General features: G+C 51.3%; 1 protein-coding gene across 1 annotated transcript in view; it reads right to left on the reverse strand.

Moving 5' to 3' along the window:
* ELL (elongation factor for RNA polymerase II) overlaps nt 1-11,423 on the reverse strand; it is a 77,873-nt gene extending 66,450 nt beyond the window's left edge. Inside the window, exon 1 of the mRNA XM_047095487.1 lies at nt 11,275-11,423. Within this exon, the coding sequence (XP_046951443.1) occupies nt 11,275-11,409 (135 nt within the window). The 5' untranslated portion in view covers nt 11,410-11,423. The remainder of the gene's footprint in view (nt 1-11,274) is intronic.
* Nucleotides 11,424-18,469: the final 7,046 nt, after the last annotated feature.

The following is an 18,469-nucleotide window of genomic DNA, read 5'->3' on the forward strand; positions in this document are numbered from 1 at the left end:
GTCGTGCCACTGGGAGGGCTGGGAGGTGGTGACAGTTTCCTTGGCCTCGCTGCCATCTACACCCAGGTGACCCTGATCAAGATCCTCATGCAGGACCCTAGGCTAGCCCAAGCCCACCTCAAGTGTGAGAGCCAACATGACCCAATTCCTTGGGGTCAGGTTCTCTGTCACCTGCGATAAGGGGACTCCTGAGCCCATCAGTGGTCCAGCAGGCGTCAGAAGCCCCATAGACCCAAACTCTCGTTGGAGACCCATCAGTATAGCTACTATCAAAACAAACACACACACATACACACACACACACACACACACAATCCAGAAAATACCAAGTGTTGGTGAGGATGGTTGGCTGAAGAAATTGGAACTCTTATACACTGCTGGTGGGAATGTGAAATAGTGCAGTCGCTGTGGAAAACAGCTTGGCAGTTTTTCAAAAAGTTAAACATAGAATTACCATATGATCCAGCAACTCAACTTCTGGATATATACTCAAAAGAACTAAAAACAGGAACTCAAGTGAAATAAATCAGAGAAAGACAAATACTGTAAGATCTCATTTATATGCGGGATCCTAAAAAAGAAAAGAAAAAAGACAAACACGCAAAAAGAGATCAGACTTGTGGTCACCAGAGGCAGGGAGTGGGGGGAGAAAAACTGGCGGAAGGGGGGGTCAAAAGGTGCAAACTTCCAGTTATAAAATAAATGAGCACTAGAGATGTAATCTATGACATGGGGACTACAGCTAACAGTGCTGTTATGATATACAGAGAAGTTGCTAGGAGAGTAGATCTTAAGATTTCTTATCATAAGAAACAACTCTTTTTTTTTTTTTGTATCCATATGAGATGAGAAATGTGAACTCAATTTGCTGTGGTCATCATCTCACGATATGGGTCAGTCATGTTACTATATGTACACCTTAATCGTATACGGCGCCAGATGTCAATTATATCTCAATAAAACTGGGAGGAAAAAGGGGGGGGGGAAGCAGAGCCTCAAACAGATGTTTGTACACCAATGTTCACAGCAGCACTATTTACAGCAGCCAAGAGGTATAAACAACCCAGTATCCATCAACAGACAACTGGATAAACAAAATGTGGTATATCCATACGATGGAATATTATTCAGCCTTAAAAGGGAAGGAAACTGGCACAGGCTACAACATGAATGAACCTTGAACACCATGAAAGAAATGAGTCATAAAAGGACAAATACCAGGGCGTCCAGCTGGCTCAGTTGCAAGAGCATGCAACTCTTGATCTTGGGGTCATGAGTTCAAGCCCCATGTTGGGTGCAAAGATTACTTACTTACATAAACAAACAAACTTTAAAAAAAATCTAAAAGGACAAATGCCATATGATCTCACTTACATGCGATCACAAAAGTTATCAAATTCATAGAGACAGAAACTAGAATGGTGGGTGCCAGGGGCTAAGGGAGGGGAATTAGTTTTTAATGGGGACAGAGTTTCAATTTGGGAAGATGGGAAAGTTCTGGAGCTGGATGGTGATGACGGCTGCACACACACTTGATATCACTAATCTGTACACTCAAAAAATGGTTAAAAAGGGAAAAAAATGGTTAAGATGGTAATTTTATGTTACGTGCATCTCACCACAACTTTTAAAAAACGTTTACTTATTTTTGAGAGAGCACAAGCAGGGGAGGGGCAGAGAGAAGGGACAGAAGATCCCAAGCTGGCTCTGCACTGACAGCAGTGAGCCCGATGTGGGGCTTGAACTCACGAATCACGAGATGATGACCTGAGCCAAGATCAGATGCTCAACTGACTGAACCACCCAGGTACCCCTCACCACAATTTCTTTTTAAAAGGCTCCAAGCGGTCCCAGATAAAGACTCTCGTTGAGTGGCTGGAGCACTCCCAAGGCCTCCCTTGACCATGGCCTGTCACAGGATGGAATCCCCCAGAGAAAACGCTTGTCTACGGAGTGGAGTGAAATCAGCGTGGAGTCAGTCCCCCCACACTGACCCTAGACAGGGGCTGGAGCTCGTCTACACCCACACAGGCCACTGCAGTAACAACTGCTTAGTAGGCTAGATGATGAAATTAACCCCAACTTCCTGCCGGGGCATCCCTTACCCCCACACCCTCCGGCTGCCCCGTCACCCCAGCCTCCCTCCTGTGGCCAACCTCTTAGATCTCACGCAGACTTCAGCAATCTCAGCCTCTTCCCGTATGGTTCCAACTGCTCCACTTCCCACGGCACCTCCTGCCCACAGCCCGCTGTGTTTCTCCCTCCCAGTAGTCATCGCCCATGGGCACCACTACCATGCTCTCAGTGGGCCTCCCCCATAGAGATGTGAGGGCCTTGGGGCATGCCTGGCTAGTCTGCCCACCACGAAGCCCCCGAGCCCAGAATGGCACCTGGCCTGCCTCGGCCCACCAGCAGATCCCAAGTCAGTCTGATAAAAAGAACATCAAAGCCACATGCACCTGTCCAAGTGAGGGTTGTGGTGGGCCGGTCCCCCCACCAGAAAGAGGTCAAGGGGCACAGGGAAAAGTAAGGGGAAGCCCCTTGTTATTCGGCCTTTACACACTGGGGCTCCACTTGCCCAGACTGGATGATGGAGGAAACAGGGCCCGCACCTCCCATCCCTGGGGAACAGTATTCTCCTGGGGAGAGGGGGCTTGGCCCCTTGAGACTGCCCTCATGTCACTCCCCAACAGCCATGAGCCCGCATGCAACCTGAAGGCAAAGATGGGGCCACCGCACCCAGAGCTCTGGGCCCGACTCCTCATACTCCGTTGGCAGAGGCCGCCAGCCTGGTGGGCTCAGCAGGCACCCTTGGGCCTGGTCGGAAGTCTCTCCAGAAGCTCAGCCAGCACCTCATGCCTCTCCTCTGCTGTGCGGCCCCTGCCCACTGCCCGCTCCACCATCACCACCTGCTGAAGCTGCCCAAGGCGGGATGGAGAAGAAGGACACGCAGAGGGGCCCAGCTCCCTCAACACAGTGGGGTCGGCTCCGTGGCAGGAAAATTGCTAAAAAATCTGGGGAAAGTCATTTCCTTATTTAAAAAAGAAACCCTTAACGATAGAGACAAACGAGTGGATATTTTAAATTCTTAAAGGCCTCACATTCTCAGGTCATTTGTGGTACACTGACACATGCATATACACAGGGGGGCGGAATGGACTGGACACAATGGAATGACAGGACCATCTGACCCAGCTGCTCACTACTATCTCAGGTGACGCTTCAACCCAGGGAAACTGAGGCTCAAGAGGAAGCCTGGATTCCCAGGCTGTTAACAGGAGCTAGCTAGAGCCAGTCCACCTGACCCCAACTCCCGCTCCTCAGCATCCTTTGAGGGAGGCACCTTCTTATTAAGACACCTTCCCTACATGTCTAAGATGGACACGGGGACAGCAAGGCAAACAGTGAGGCGCTGACACCCACTGACAGCCTGAGGTAGGAGCAGAGTTAGCTGGAAGGGCACACATTCAAGGAAGGTGTCCCCGAGTTGAGCCTCATTTTCCCCGTCTGAGGAACAGTGAGAACACTCGAAACAACCCAAAAGCGCAGTAGATTAACCACAGCCCCCAGTCAGGGCAGTTCATTAACTCCTCAAAGACGGGGTAATCCAAGGCTACCTGTTCCACAGCACATTTGAGAATGCTGGGAAGTGAAAAGTGGGCACAAGGCCCTTGAGCCAACTTTCTCTATGCTTTAGACAGCATCACCTGTCCTCCATCCAGCCTTGGCTCCCCCAGTATCCAGAGCACCCACTCTCCAGAAACTGGTCAACACCAGCACAATAAGGGAAACCTGGCATGCAGCTACCCCTGAGCAAAGAACATAATCCAAGAACTGGGACCGAAAAAAACCCAAAACAAAAAAAAAAGGCTGCTGGCTTCCAGAGCTGCCACATCAGTTCAAAACACCTTCCACACCTTCCAATCACACTCAGGACATTTAAAAAGAATCACGTGACATCCACATCTGGGTACAAAAGCGGCAACCCAGGGGCACCTGCGTGGCTCAATCGGTTAAGCATCCAACTTCAGCTCAGGTCACCATCTCACAGTTGGTGAGTTCAAGCCCTGCATTGGGCTCTCTGCTGTCAGTACAGACTCCACTTTGAATCCTCTGTCTCCCTCTCTCTCTGACCCTCCCCTGCTCATTCTCTCTCTCTCTCTCTCTAATAAATAAACATTAAAAAAACAAACAAAGCACAATAGCTCCTCGTTCTCTCTTTAAAAGCAACCCAGAAAGATGTAGGCTCTGCAGCCAACACCAACAGGGCAGCGTATATACATCTACCACCTTAGCCCTCGACGTTAATGACAATGATATGCACCCACCACAGACCTGCAGCAGCCCTCGGATCAGCCACCCTTATCCTTCCTCTGGCCCAGAATCACTCCAGAGGCGACCGTCAACATCTTTTCAAGCCACACATAACCTGACTCTCACCAACCCAGCGCAGGCATGACAATAAAGCTGAGTGCATGACGATGTTTCTGCCACGCGGCAGAAATCAGGAAACGTTAGAAACGTCCACCTCCCCAACTAGCCACGACTGGCTGCCCAAATACTTCCCACACCTGTCCTGTTGCCCATTCCCCTGTGCCACCCCGGCTCAGGCCCTTAGAACCTCCATTCCATCCCCGGCCTCTCGCCTCTAGCCCTGCCGTCCCTGACCATCCACTCCCACAGCCCAGACCACATCTCTCCCAAGCCTCGATTTCAACATGCAGAAGTTGTACCACTCAGCCACACGCAGCCTCAGGCTCCACTCTGCTGTGCAGGCGCACCAGGGGTGCCCCTCACTGCACTTCAGCGCTTCTGCACAGCCCTCAGCAGGGGACAGCAGACAGGGCTCCCAGCACACAGGAATCCCCAGGATCGGTGTGGTGCCCCAAACACGGTACCCGAGGAATACTGATCCGTTAGGGTGCACACAGCAAGGGAGATGCAGTCACTACAAAGTAAAGCCTACAGCCACGTTGAATAACACAGCTGATATAGTGTCGGGAAGAAACAAGATCTAATATCTTAAGAGGACATCACTATGATGATGAGGTGCCCAGACGCAAGACAGAGGAAGGCACCAAGGTGTCAACAACAGAGATGGCCTTGGCCCATGGGAACAGGAAGTCGCTCCGTTCAGATATTTTGCAAGTTTTCTATGCTGAGCTATACTCCTTTTATAGTGAACTTTTCAACTTGTGTTACTTTTTTTTTTTTTATGTTGTATTTATTTTTGAAAGAGAGACAAAGAGAGGGCACACGTGTGAGCAGGGGAGAAAGGGGGGCCGAGAGAGAGAAGGAGTCAGAGGATCCAAAGCGGGCTCTGCACTGACAGCAGCGAGCTCAGTATGGGGCTTGAACTCACAAACCTCGAGATCATGACTTGCGTCGAAGTCGGCCGCTCAACCAACTGAGCCATCCAGGTGTCCCTCAACACGTGTTACTTTTAAATAGGAGTTCCATGACCCCATGAACTTGACAAACATGAGAGGCCCCCTCCCCTCCAGAAGGGCTGCAGGGAGTCACCAACATGCCCTGACCTGGTGACTCAGCCAAGAAAGAGCTGCATCACAATGGCCAGGGAGGGACCTAGACCAGAGAATATAATTAGCATCAGACTCCAATGCAGCCACTTGGTGTGGGGACAGGAGGTCTCTCGCTGGATGGTTAATTTGGACACCAGCTTTTTTGTTAAAAAGTAAAGTGACAAAACAACTACATACTATAGTTGTCTGTCACTCACTGCACCTACAGGTCAGAGGTCACTTGGGGGGACTGTTCTCAAAAGCATCCCTTTGGGCACTTGGTTGACTGTGGAGCGGCCACATATCACCGGAGGTAAGATCTCAGACAACTCCAGGTTGTGCTCGTCACAGACCCAAGAGAGACTCATAAAGACAGGGGCAGGGAAGCAAGGCCCTAAAAATGAAGGACTCAAAGGAGGCCAAACCCCACAGGCATGGATTGGCAGCCTGGGCCTGGCCAGGCTGCATCAGGCAGGGCTGCTGCCACATGAGAAGGAGACTTCCTGAAACCAGTGTCTGCTCCAGAACCAGTTACTCGGAACAGGGGAAGCAGTGTTATTGTCAAAGACACTCCAGAGATGTCACAATCTGGCTATGATGTCAAAACTACTTCAAGGGTGATGAACTCTGGCCTTGCGATGAGTCAACAGAGGGTGGGTTTCTGCCAAGCAGCCTGCTGTTTACACACAATCACCACAGTCACCGTGGCGGTGGTGGCAGGAACAGCGCGCAAGCCAGAAGCCTAGTCAAGGGTCACAGTGGCCGAGGCGGGGCCCGGCCCCTCCCCACAATCTCACTGGCCGCCCGCAGAAACTTCTATCCCTCGCCCCCACACCCTGGGTCACTCACACATCCTGTCACAGCACCTATGAGACAAGAGCCTTCTAGGAAGGATTCACCCCACCCACAACTATCAAGAGTGTACTTTGAAATACACAAGGAAACTGAACCCCTACAGCCAGAGGGCAGGAGACAGGAAGCAGTGCTCTGGACACCAACAGGCCGGCCCGATCCACCTGGCCCGGCCTGCCAGGCCACCTCCCTTCAGAGGGGGCAGAGCTTGGAGCCATCCCAAGCTGGTTCTCAGCCCCATCCCAGTTGGGAAATTCCTTCCGGTGACTTGACCTCCCAGAGTCTCTTCCCATTTCCTCACCTGACAAGTGGGAACCACTCCCCGCCACAGCCCTGACAGATGGGGGTGAGATAAAGTAACGTGTGCAGCTCGGGCCAGCGCTGGCGTGTGGCCGGTGAGCCACAGGTGTTGGTTGTCACCATCTTTAGGCTTTCCCAGGGCAGGGGGCACAGTACAGTCACAGTGACAACCTCAGGAATTTGCATGGCCATTCATGTCACCCGTGCTTGCAGGAGTCCAGAGCGCTGGCATTTAACTAGAACTGGAGACCGTGGTGGGATCCCCTTTCATAGTTGCATCCCAGTGGCTCAAACTCCCTCCCAACTCAAGAGGCAGCCTGGGCCAGAGGACAATCCAAGTGATCTTGGGCAGGTGGCCGATGACCCTCTGGGTGCCAACTGCCCTCAAAGGCATAGCGGGAACAATCAGCTAGCCTTCCAGCCAAGGTTGTCAAGAAGATGACAGGAGCCTGGACAAAGGACTTTGAGGGGCCTGGCCCATAGCCAAGAGGGGCAGCACCAGCTATTTCTGAAGATGGCTGGTCTGAAAAGCAGACAGAGCTGGCAAGAAGCTGTCCTGCTTAGGGCTAGGTGGGCACCCCCAGAAAGGGGAGACAAGCTTACTTCCCGGGGCCTCGCTGTGGGAGGGGAACAGAGGCTAAATTAAGGCTCCTCCTGCCACCAGTGCCCGAGCTGACATCCACACAGCCGCCCCCTTAGCAGCAGGCGAGCAGCCCCCAGCACAGCTCTAGAACAGTCATGGAGTATTTGCGGCAGGCCTCCTGCATGTCCTCTCCCCACACACCCTTCCCCAGGACAGAGCCCTGGCAGCTGTCCTCCATGCCCCAACACCCTCCCCTAGTCTCTTGTGTCTCAAGGCTTGAAGGCAGCATGCCTGGAACCCCCACCCCTCCCTACACAGGATCCCTCACCCAGAGACCTCAGCCCTGGCATCACCTCGAAGCACCTCTCTCAATCAGCACCCTTTTACACCACCCCACAGCATCACATCATCCCATTTTATTTCCTTCCTGCTGCTGGCGGCTGTCAAGTTCTTTGTGCCCATTTCTGTGCTGTCTTGTTCATTATTATATGCCTCCTGCCTCCAGAATGTCAGCTCATGACACTAGAGGCCCATCTCGGTCACTTCTGAACATACAGCCCCTGAGCAGTAGCCCTGTGCAAACCAGCTGCTCGATCAGATTTGGGTGGATGCAGGAACCCAGGCTCCCTGCCTCCCACAAAGTCTATTCAAACCTCCAGGTGGGAACCAGTTCTGGGTACAAGTACCAAGTGCTGAGAACAAGGGAGGAGGGAGGTTGGGGGTGTTAGGGCTGCACTGATGGCCACACACATGTCAACAGAATCCTCACAGCCTTAAGAGAAGAAGGAGCCAGAGAGAGAGGGCAGGGCACTGGGACCCTCACAGCCCTGACAGAAGGATCTGGAACTGGGAGGGGTTGGGTACTGGGACCCTCACAGTCTTGAGGAGAAAGATCTAGAGCTCAGACATGGCCAGACACTAGGAACCTCCCAGCTAAGAGAAGAAGAATCCAGAGCTCAAAAAAGGGTCGGGCAGTAGGACCTTGCAACCCTGCAAGAAGAAAGAGTCAGAGCTGGGAAGGGTCAGATACTGGAATATGCACAGTCCTGAGGACAAGAAGGATCCAGAGCTGGGAGAGGATCGGGCACCGGAATCCTCATAGCCCCAAAGGGGAGGAATCTTGACTGGGAGGGGTCACTCACTAGCCCAAGGCCTCAAGCAGGTAGAACCAAGATTCAAACTCAGATAGACTACAATCTTCGGGCATCTTGAGCCCCTCCTTGGGTCCTCAATTTTTCCTTAACGACAATATGCTCCTCTCCACCGAGGAGCTTATAAACCAGGAGAGAAGGTCACCCAGCAACAGAAATACCCAGGTGGTTGAGGCAGGTGCCCCAAGGAGGGTCACTTCCTCAGAGTGGCCAGGGAACACTTCTCTAAGCAGGTGCATGATGCTATCTTGGAAGGATGGATCTATACCTCCGCCCACTTCTCTCCCAGAAGTAGCCCACAGTGAAATGGGAGATCTACAGGCATAACTGCCTCGGGACTCACTCGAGTTTTTATATTCAAGAAGAAGCTTCACGAAGCCTAAGTCTAGACGGTGGCAGCTGTGTATATTACCTTCTGCTACATTCCAGACTGGCCACTAGGTCTACACAAAGGCAGCTCACACTCCACACCCCTCTGGAGAGAGAAACCATGGGGGACTTCTACTCAGGCTCCTCCAACAGCTAGGATTACAGGCTCTCTTCGGCCACAGAGAAAATTTCGCAGTAACTTCCTCTCCAGTCCCCTGCCACATCTGAGTCTGTGAAAGTCTCTTTGCAATTAAAAGTAAAAATAAAAACCCTCTCCACAAGTTGCTATTGACAAACCATATAATAACCACAGTGCTACAGAATAGAAAACTCCAGACACGATTGACAACTGCACATAAGAGGTTTTGTTAGTAACCCCTACACTTCTCCGGTCGCACAGACCAGTTCTTCAAGTCACCGTCCCCATGCCCACCACCCAAAAGCACCCAAGCCGCCCTGATTTTAGCTCAATCCTCTACAATGCCCAACAAGTAATATTAAATATGAAATTGCCAAGTAACTTAAATTATCAGTCAGCTTCCGAGAAAAACTCAAATTTGGGTCACCCTCAAAGTTTAGTCCAGCTGGCCTAGATGCCCCAACTGGCTTGGAGAAGTTCTTTGAGGGAGCCCCTCCTGGCTGATCAACACCGTCATACACAGTGTGCTTCGAAGCTGTGCTTCGAGGGGCATGAGCTGGAGTCTGTAGTTACCTTCACCCTCACATGAGGAAGATCCAGCTTGCTTAGGGGATGTAACCAACACCCTAAATTAAAAATAGCAGTATGACAGCATGAGGTGGACACATAGGCAGACCTTCCGGACAACTAGATCAAGCAAGGGCAGCATGGCAGGGAAGGCGGGGCTCTTAAGTGACCAGGTACCAAGTTCACCTTATTTACATGACTCATGAGCTCTCCCCCAGCTGTTTCGAGGAAAGCCCGCCTTCCTGCAGGACAAGTCAGAACTGCCTAGGGAAAAGACTCCAGACTGGAATGCCACAAGGAAAGGAGACTTAAGCTGGACACAGTGTCCCCACCACCTCCTCCTCACCTGCAAGGGCACCTTAGCCTCATCTTGAGGAATCCTTTTGACAAGGGGAGAACTCGCTCTTCTAAAAAAAAGAGACCTCTTCTGTGAATGGGAAACTGTGACACCAGGACAGGAAGGAAACTGCCCCCCCCAAAAAAAGAAAAAAGTGGGAAGAAGCACGGGAAGGGTGGGCACCAGGAAAGTGGTGGGAACGTTAACAGGGGAAGAAATTCCCGGCTTAGCTAATGGTGCTGAACAAGTCTGGGGCAGGAAGAAAGCCACATTCCTTCCTAGTTAGTCTCTCTCCTCACCCGCCCTCGGCCCCCCCATTCCCAGTATACACAAACACACACACACACACACATGCACACATGGAGCAGGGCCTCCACGAGCCGGACACCAGACCCCTCCCCAGCCACTTTATGACTGCAAAGTCCCCACTTTCCAGGCAACAAGGAAAAGGGCTCCCAAGCCACTTCTTCTCCTCAGGTCCTGACCACTCCGGGCACCTGCAACTTCTGTCCCAACACAGACGGAGGGCGCCATGACGCAAACAGAAATGGGAAGAAGCAAGTTTCTGATCAGGGTCCCAGATGTGCCCCCAAATCGGGCCTGAAAGAAGGTGTACTGCAGCCTCCCCCCAACCCACGCACACTGAGCCAGGTGGCAGAAGTGAAACGCCTCTAACTTCCCCAGATGGGCCCAAATCAGCCCCTGAGAAGTTTGAGAGTCAGCAGCTAGGTGCCCACAAAGGGCTCCCAGCCTGGGAAAGGCACCAGGCCAGCGACCCCCACATACACACCTTCTTCCCCCCAAAACATTCCCACTCTCTAAAAATGTCCAGTAAGGCAGGGTCACCTGCGAGGAGTAGGGGAGTTGGAAACAAGCTGTCAGTTTCTGCCCAAACGCCCCTTCCCAAGAACCAACAGTGAGCCCAATTCCAAGGGCTCCATTGGTGTCAAAGCCGGCCCTCCCAATGAAAACACAGCTTCCCCACACAAACGGAACAGGATCTCCACAGGTGCCCCGACAGCGGTGCCCCACTGATCCACCCTGCCTGGCACCCAGACGGAGAAGCCCCAAGCTTCCCCTCCACCCTGTCCTCCGGCCAGGTGAACAGCTCAGTTCCTGCCCAGGTGCTGGGTGAGCCGGGAAAGGCTCTGGAGCCTCCAGGTGCCGACTTAGTCGCCCACCCCCACCCCCGGACCAGACGCGCGAGCTCCGGGTCCCTCGGCCGCCTCGGGCCGCCCGCCAGTGTCACCTCCCAGCGCCGTAAAGGAACGCAGTTCCCCGCGCTCCAAGCTGGACAGGTGCCCACCCCGCGACCTGTCGGCCCAGGGACCCGAGAACAGCACCCGGGACGCCGGACCCCGCGCCCCCAGGCCAGGACGCCTCCGCGAGGGGCGCGTGAGGCCGGCCTGCGCTTCGACTTCTCCGACGGCCGCGCCGGGCTCCACGCCGCTCACCTGGCTGGAGCGGTAGCTCTCGAAGGCCCTCAGGGCACTGTCGGTAAGCTTCACGTGGAACACAGACACCTTGCTGCCGTCGCTCACCCGCCCGCAGGACAGCCCGTAGCTCCGATCCTCCTTCAGCGCCGCCATCTTGCGACCATCGCTCCCCCGCCCCCCCTTCCCGGTTCCAGCGCCGGAGCGCCGGCCACGCCCCGCCCCGCCGCCCGCTGACGCGCTGCATTATTCATGAGACGCGGCTGGCCACACCCCCTCTGGCTCTAGCGAGGCCCACAGTAGCCTCTGCACGGCCGGCCGACTGCTGCATTATTCATGAACGCAGCTGGTCGCGCCCCCTGTGGGCCTGGCGAAGCTCACAGTCACCGCCCCAGGTGCTGTATATTCATGAAGTGTGGATGGCCCCACCTCTCAAGGCCCCGGAGAGGGTCACTTCCGTGCCCGGACTCCGCCCCGACACGCGCACCCCTCCAGGCCCCGCCTCAATATACATTATTCATGGCCCTGACTCAGCCAGGCCGGCCGAAGCCACGCCTCACTGGCCGCTGACGTGATGCATTATTTATGAAGTCGCACCAAACCTACCGCCTTTGGTTTCTGTTGAGAGCGGTAGCCTGTGCGTGAAGGGGGCGGGGCCGGTGCAAAACACGTGGGGGGCGGGGCTGGCTATTGGCCCGGTGAATGGGCGTGACTATGCAAACCGAGCGCGCGTTGGACGCTGGGTTGGGCTAGTGGGGCTTCCCTTAAGGTAAGTAGATGGGATTCCCTGGCCCGGGCTGTTAGGGAATTGGGGGTGATGGGGAAGCAGGAAATTTTGCTCATGATAAAAGTAGACTTTTATTAGAATAAAATTCTACATCCCCAAGGTTCCTGAAATATGGTGGTTGTGCAGCTTTCCCATTTTAAGAAAACACTTTATGGGGGCACCTGGATGGCTCAGTAGGTTAAGCTTTGGACTTTGGCTCACGTCATGATCTCAAGGTTCGTAAGTTCCAGCTCCGCACCGGTCTCTGTGCTGACAGCTCAGAGCCTGGAGTCTGCTTCTCTCTCTGCCCCTCTCCTGCTCACACTGTCTCTCTCTCTCTCTCTCTCTCTCAAAAATAAACATTAAAAAAGGTTAACATAAAAAAAAAACATTTTATATATCATAAGATTAACCCATTTAAAGTGTGCTATTCAGTGGCGTTTAATACATTCACAATGCTGTGCAGCCACAATTATCTCATCTGGGGAAATTTTCATCATCTCTAAAGAAAACCCGTACACCAGGCACCTGGCTGGCTCAGCCCATGAAGTGTGCGGTTCATCACGGAAACTGCTTCCGGTCCTCTGTTCCCCTCTCTCTCAAAAATAAAAAAATAAAAAAATAACATTTAAAAATAAATAAAATATTTCAATTAATTTTTTGAGGGGAGGAGGAGCAGAAAGAGGGGGAGAGAGGGAATCCTAAGCAGGTTCCACATCCAGCGCGAAGCGGGACACAGGGCTGGAACCCATGAACCATGAGATCATGACCTGAGCCAGAATTGAGTCAGATGCTTAACCAACTGAGCCACCCAGGTGCCCCCCAAATTAAAATCTTTATAAAAGAAAACCCCTACCCACTAGTCACTCCCCATCCCCCCTTCCCAGCCCCTGCAACCAGTAACCTACTTTCTGTGTCTATGGTTTTACTTATTCTGAACATTTCATATCAATGGAATCATACCATATGTGAACTTCTGTGACTGGCACTCAGTGAAAGACTCAGCATGATGTTTTTGTGAAAGTGAATGAAGGCAACCTCATTTAAAATAGAGTCAGGAGGTCAGAAGAAGGAGCTCTGTGCCCTACTGACTCATTGTTAATTGCAGACCCCAACAGGAAGACGTCTACTTTACTATACCCCAGTAGGACAAAGGATGATTTTCTCCTCACCCAGCAATAGCCCAGCCAATAAGACACTGCCACAACTCACCCAATGAGAAACTCACTACCTTGACTTTCCTTCAATGGACTTTCATTCAAGGCAGTCCCTCCCAACTTCCTCTCTTTTCTCTAGGAGGTAATGTTTCATCTCTTTTGTTTGGTTTTGCCGATACCCTAGCTTGCATGTCCTGAGTTGCAATTCCTCTGCTATTCCTGAATAAACCCATTTCATTGGTAAAATAACTGGCTGTTTCGTTTTCAAGGTTAATATATTCAAGGCTGGTCCCATTGTAGCATGTATCAATAATTCATTCGCTTTTATGACTAACATTCCATTGTGTGGATGGGCCACATTTTGTTTACTCATTCATCCACTGATGGACATTTAGGTTGTTTCCACCATTTGACTATTATAAGTAGTGCTGCTGTGAACACTCAGTGTACAAGCTTTCGTGTGGACAAATATTTCCCCCTCTCTTAGGTCTAAACCTAAGAGTGAAATTATTAGGTTCTATGGTAATTGTTTAACCTTTCAAGGACCTGCCAGACTGTTTTTTCACAGGAACTGCCATTTTATCAATCTCTCATTTTACAGGTGGGGAAACTGAGGCTGGAGACCAGGTCTGGCTTGTCCAGGCAAGCTTCTCCTGGGCTCCTGGGTATCCTAACCTGTGGAAAGTTCTTGATTTGTTTTCTTTTTCCCTTCAATCTAATTACAGACAGTAGTCATAGGATGAAGATTTTAAGGTGAGAGAGGAAGGTGAAGTTCAGGGGCCTTCTGTCTATCTCTACTCAGGTGATCTCCTTAGATCTGCCCACCGCTGCCAAGTTGGCACTATCATCTGACCATGAACTGCTGACCCCAAGGCCATGCTAGACTCCTTGAAACCTTTTCCTGTAACTGCCATTAACATCTCCATTTACAAATGGAGAAACTAAGGCTCAGAGGCATGAGGCAAGCACTCAAGGGTATTGGCCCTGCCAATGAGTGGGCTGGCTAGAACTTGAACTTAAGATCTTTCTGACCCAGAGCCCTCCTGATTACCCTTCACCCTGCCTCTAAAACCTGGGTCCCTTTCTCTATATTTCTTCATTGAACACCCTCAGCCCAGGGCCTAGCATGGAGTAGCTGCTCAGGAAATGAGTGTTGAATGCATAAATGATCTCATTTAATTCTCACAACACAACTACCAGCCAGTTTTGTAGATGAGAATAAGGCTCAGAAAGTTTTCACATGCTGCCACAGAGATTCCAACTGCAGCCTGCCTAAGGCTTAAGGGTTAAAACTCTGGAATCCTCTACCCTTCACCTGGGGTCAGTCCATCCTACAGGGAAGATGCCAGCACTTGCTCACACACACTGACCCCTCTGCCCACTGTCTGTGCCCAGCTGTTTATCCAGGAGCTGGGCCAGGTAAATATTGGAGTAGGCAGGGCTCACTGCCTAGAGGGATCACGGAAGGGCAGGAATAAGGCAGGTGAGGAGTGGTTAGTCAGAGTAGAGGATGGGGAGGGTAGAGACAGGTGGACTGCTGAATGGAGAACGCAGGAGGAGCCAGCTTTGAAGGCTGACCAGCTCCCTGTGTGACAGTGGGAAAGGCATGACCCCTTTCTGAGCCTCTGTGGATTTATCTGAGAAATAGACAACAGTAGGACTATTGAGTGCTTAAAATACACCAGGTTCTGTGCTTGGCATCCACGACTGCCTTTGGGAGTGAATACAGTGGTTTGGACTCATCTGCCAGATGAGGAAACCAAGACTTGGAGAAGTCAAGAGAATTAAGAACACAGCAACCATGGGCTGTGCTGCTTAGCACCAAGCACTTCTCCACTTTACCCTTAATGCTCCAGTGGCTCCCAATGGAACCCCAGGAACAATAATGGAGGAACCATCAGCCATTGGCATGCTCTCCAAAATCTCTAAGAACTACGTCACCCAGGGGTGCCTGGGAGGCTCAGTTGGTTAAGCGTCTGACTTTGGCTCGGGTCGTGATCTCACAGTTCACGAGTTTGAGCCCAGCATCAGGCTCTGTGCTGACAGCTCAGAGCCTGGAGCCTGCTTCAGATTCCGTGTCTCCCTCTCTCTCTGCCCCTTCCCCACTCACACTCGATCTTTCTCTTTCAAAAATAAATAAACATTAAAAATCTTTTATTTAAAAAAAAAAAACAAACTACTTTACCCAAGGAATTTGAAGCTGGTTGGTCCAATGGGATGGCCCCTGGGTGTGCACTCCACCTGGCCAGCTCATTGCAGAAGGTCTAGCTCTATGATGGGAACAGTGACTCTAGTCTACTCCTCATCCCCTATATGGCTTTGGACATGTCTTACCCTTCTCAGTGTGCTCACATCATAAAACAGGGATAATAATGGCATTTACACAAAAGCCGGGCCCTGGACCAATGGCAAATAGCATCATCATGGAAGTAATTATTATTATTATTTTTTAATGTTTAGTTCTGAGAGAGAGAGAAAAAGGGAGGGAGGGGCAGGGAGAGAGGGAGACACAGAATCTGAAGCAGGCTCCAGGCTCTGAGCTGTCAGCCCAGAGCCCGATGCGGGTCTTGAACTCATGAACCGCGAGATTAAGACCTGAGCCAAAAGTCGTACGCTTAACCAACTGAGCCACCCAGGCACCCCTGGAAATCATTACTAATGAGTTTACAACAGTGTATCTATATAATCCCTTTCTGTCACATCTTTAGGTTGTTTGCAGTTTATGTGTTTTTAAACCACATTGGGGGGCGCCTGTGTGGCTCAGTCGGTTAAGCGGCCGACTTCGGCTCAGGTCATGATCTCGCGGTCCGTGAGTTCAAGCCCCGCGTCGGACTCTGTGCTGACCACTCAGAGCCTGGAGCCTGTTTCAGATTCTGTGTCTCCCTCTCTCTCTGACCCTCCCCCATTCATGCTCTGTCTCTCTCTGTCTCAAAAATAAAATAAACGTTAAAAAAAAAAATTTTAAACCACACTGGGATGAACACCCACTATTAGTCAGCTATTGCTAATAGCTATTACTAATATATGTATTAGTTATATACTGCTATATAACAAAATACTTCAAACTTAGTGGCTTAAAACAATAAACATTTATTATCTCACAGTGCCTGGGAGTCAGAAATTATCTCACAGTGCCTGGGAGTGATATGTTTTAACTGGTCCTCTGCTCAAGGTCTCATGAAGCTGCAATGGAGGTGTTGGCTGGACTGCATCCTCATCCGGAGGCTCAACTGGAGAAGGATCCATATCCAAGCTTCTTGAGCCTGTTGGCAGAACTCATTTCCTGGTGGTTGTAGGACTATAGTCCCCATTTCCTTTCTGTCAGCTGGGGGCCACTCTCAGGTGCTAGCCACATGGCCTCCTCCATCTCAGTAAGAGAAAGCCTCCCTCTATCGAGAGGGAGAATTCTGAGTGTTGAATGCTGAACCCCTCTCATGGTTCAAATCCCTCTGATTTCCTCATCTGCAACCAGTGAGTCAGGCCCACTCAGATTATCCCCATGTCTTAAAGTCAATTGGCCCAATAACATAATCACAGGAATGAGATCTGTCCCACTTCTAGTCCTGGGATGATATAGAATAAGAAATCTCGGGAACACCTTAAAACTTCTGCAGCCCATAGCCCTAGGAGCCACATCTCTGCACACCTGTCCCACAGCCTCCTACAAACTCAGTTGTTCAGTCAGCAAATGAGCCTCAGGGATTCTGAAACATACTACTTTGCAGCAGACAGAATGCAAGGACTCATTAGGGCACTCACTTTGGAGAGAGCCCCTCTTCGTGGTGGGGCAGCCAGCATGCAGCCTCAGGGTCCAATGCCTGCTTCACTGCCCCCTCAGCTGGGCATCTCAGAGCCAGCAAGTCTAGCTTGTAGGTCCTCAGGCCTCATCTGTGCATCTGGGAGGCTAACAGTCCTTCTTGGGACAGGGAGTAAAGACATCTGTTGTTGGGGATCCCCAAGACTATGCTCAGGTTTGATGATTGACTAGAAGGACCCACAGAACTCAGAAAAGCTGTTCTGTTCATGGCTATGGTTGATCACAGTGAAAGGACAGTCTAAAGTCCTCAAGGAGAAGAATGCGTGAGGCAGAGCCCTGGAGAAACCAGGCACAAGCGTCCAGGTGCAGACCTGTCACAACCTTTGCGACAACACACACACAGTACTGCCAACCAGGGAAGCTCACCCGAGCCTCATTATCCAGAGTTTCTACTGGGGAGGAAGGCTGACCACCCATGTGCTTGACCTCAGTCTCCAGCCCCTCCAGAGGTCAAGTTGATACCATTTGGTTAAAAGCCCCACCCTAAAGTATATTATTAGCATAGACTCTCTGGTGTGGCCCAAGGTCTTAGGTAAACAGACACTTTTATCTGTCAGGACATCCCAAGAACTTAGACGTAGATGGGACCTGCCAGGAGCAGACCGAGGGCCAGTCCTTTCTTGGGAACGTACAGGGTTTGGACAGCCTAGGTCTGCTGAGTTACTTCCTTACTGACCTGTATCAGGTGGGGCTCCAAGTGTCCCCAAACCACCGTTTTGCTTCATGGATCAGCTGTATTATCCTCACCGTGAGCAATGAAGAAGGTACGGCCTAGCATTATCTGGAAAGAGTTTATAGTGATGACCATGCAGACTCTTCCTCAAAGGTGGCCTGTGTGCTGGCTATACCTTCTGGAAAATGTTCAAAGTCAGTTAAAACACTTTCATGCTTAGGTGACTCTGATGGCGCCACAGCCGATCCCCTCCATGGTAATTTTCTTCCTTTCACCCATCCATCTGTCCACAAGCATTTATGATTACTCCTTTCTGTCCTCTGCCCAGTCAGGGAGGCTCCCTGAGGAGGACACAACAGGCCACAGAACAAAACTGATACAACCCAGCAGACTTCCCTCCTCTAAATGCCCACATGCAACAGAAAATCCAGGCTGACTCAGGCAAAAACAATTATTGGCTCAAAAGAGTGAAGAAATGATAGACCTGGGGCGGGGCACAGCTAGCTCCAGGAGCTGAATAGGATCACCGTGACTCAGTCTCTCTCTCAGCTCTGCTCTCTGGATGGCCTTCACTCTCAGGACCCTCTTCATAGAGACAAAGATAACCACAGCAGTACCAGGCCATCAGCCCCAACTCAGCATCCTCTAGAGTAGAAGAGTATCTACTTCCTCTGGGTCCAGAAGTTTCAGGGAAGGCTTTGATTGGCTCGTTGTGGGTCACAGTGTGGAGCCAATCACTGTGGCCAGGGTGCTAGAACGCTCTGATTGGTCAGGCCTGGGTTGCAGATCCATCCCTGAAGGCT

The sequence above is a fragment of the Lynx rufus genome, unplaced genomic scaffold (assembly GCF_022079265.1).
Source record: "Lynx rufus isolate CCGP_SWC_20201006 ecotype Redwood Valley unplaced genomic scaffold, mLynRuf1.p SCAF_4, whole genome shotgun sequence".
Taxonomy (NCBI): domain Eukaryota; kingdom Metazoa; phylum Chordata; class Mammalia; order Carnivora; family Felidae; genus Lynx; species Lynx rufus.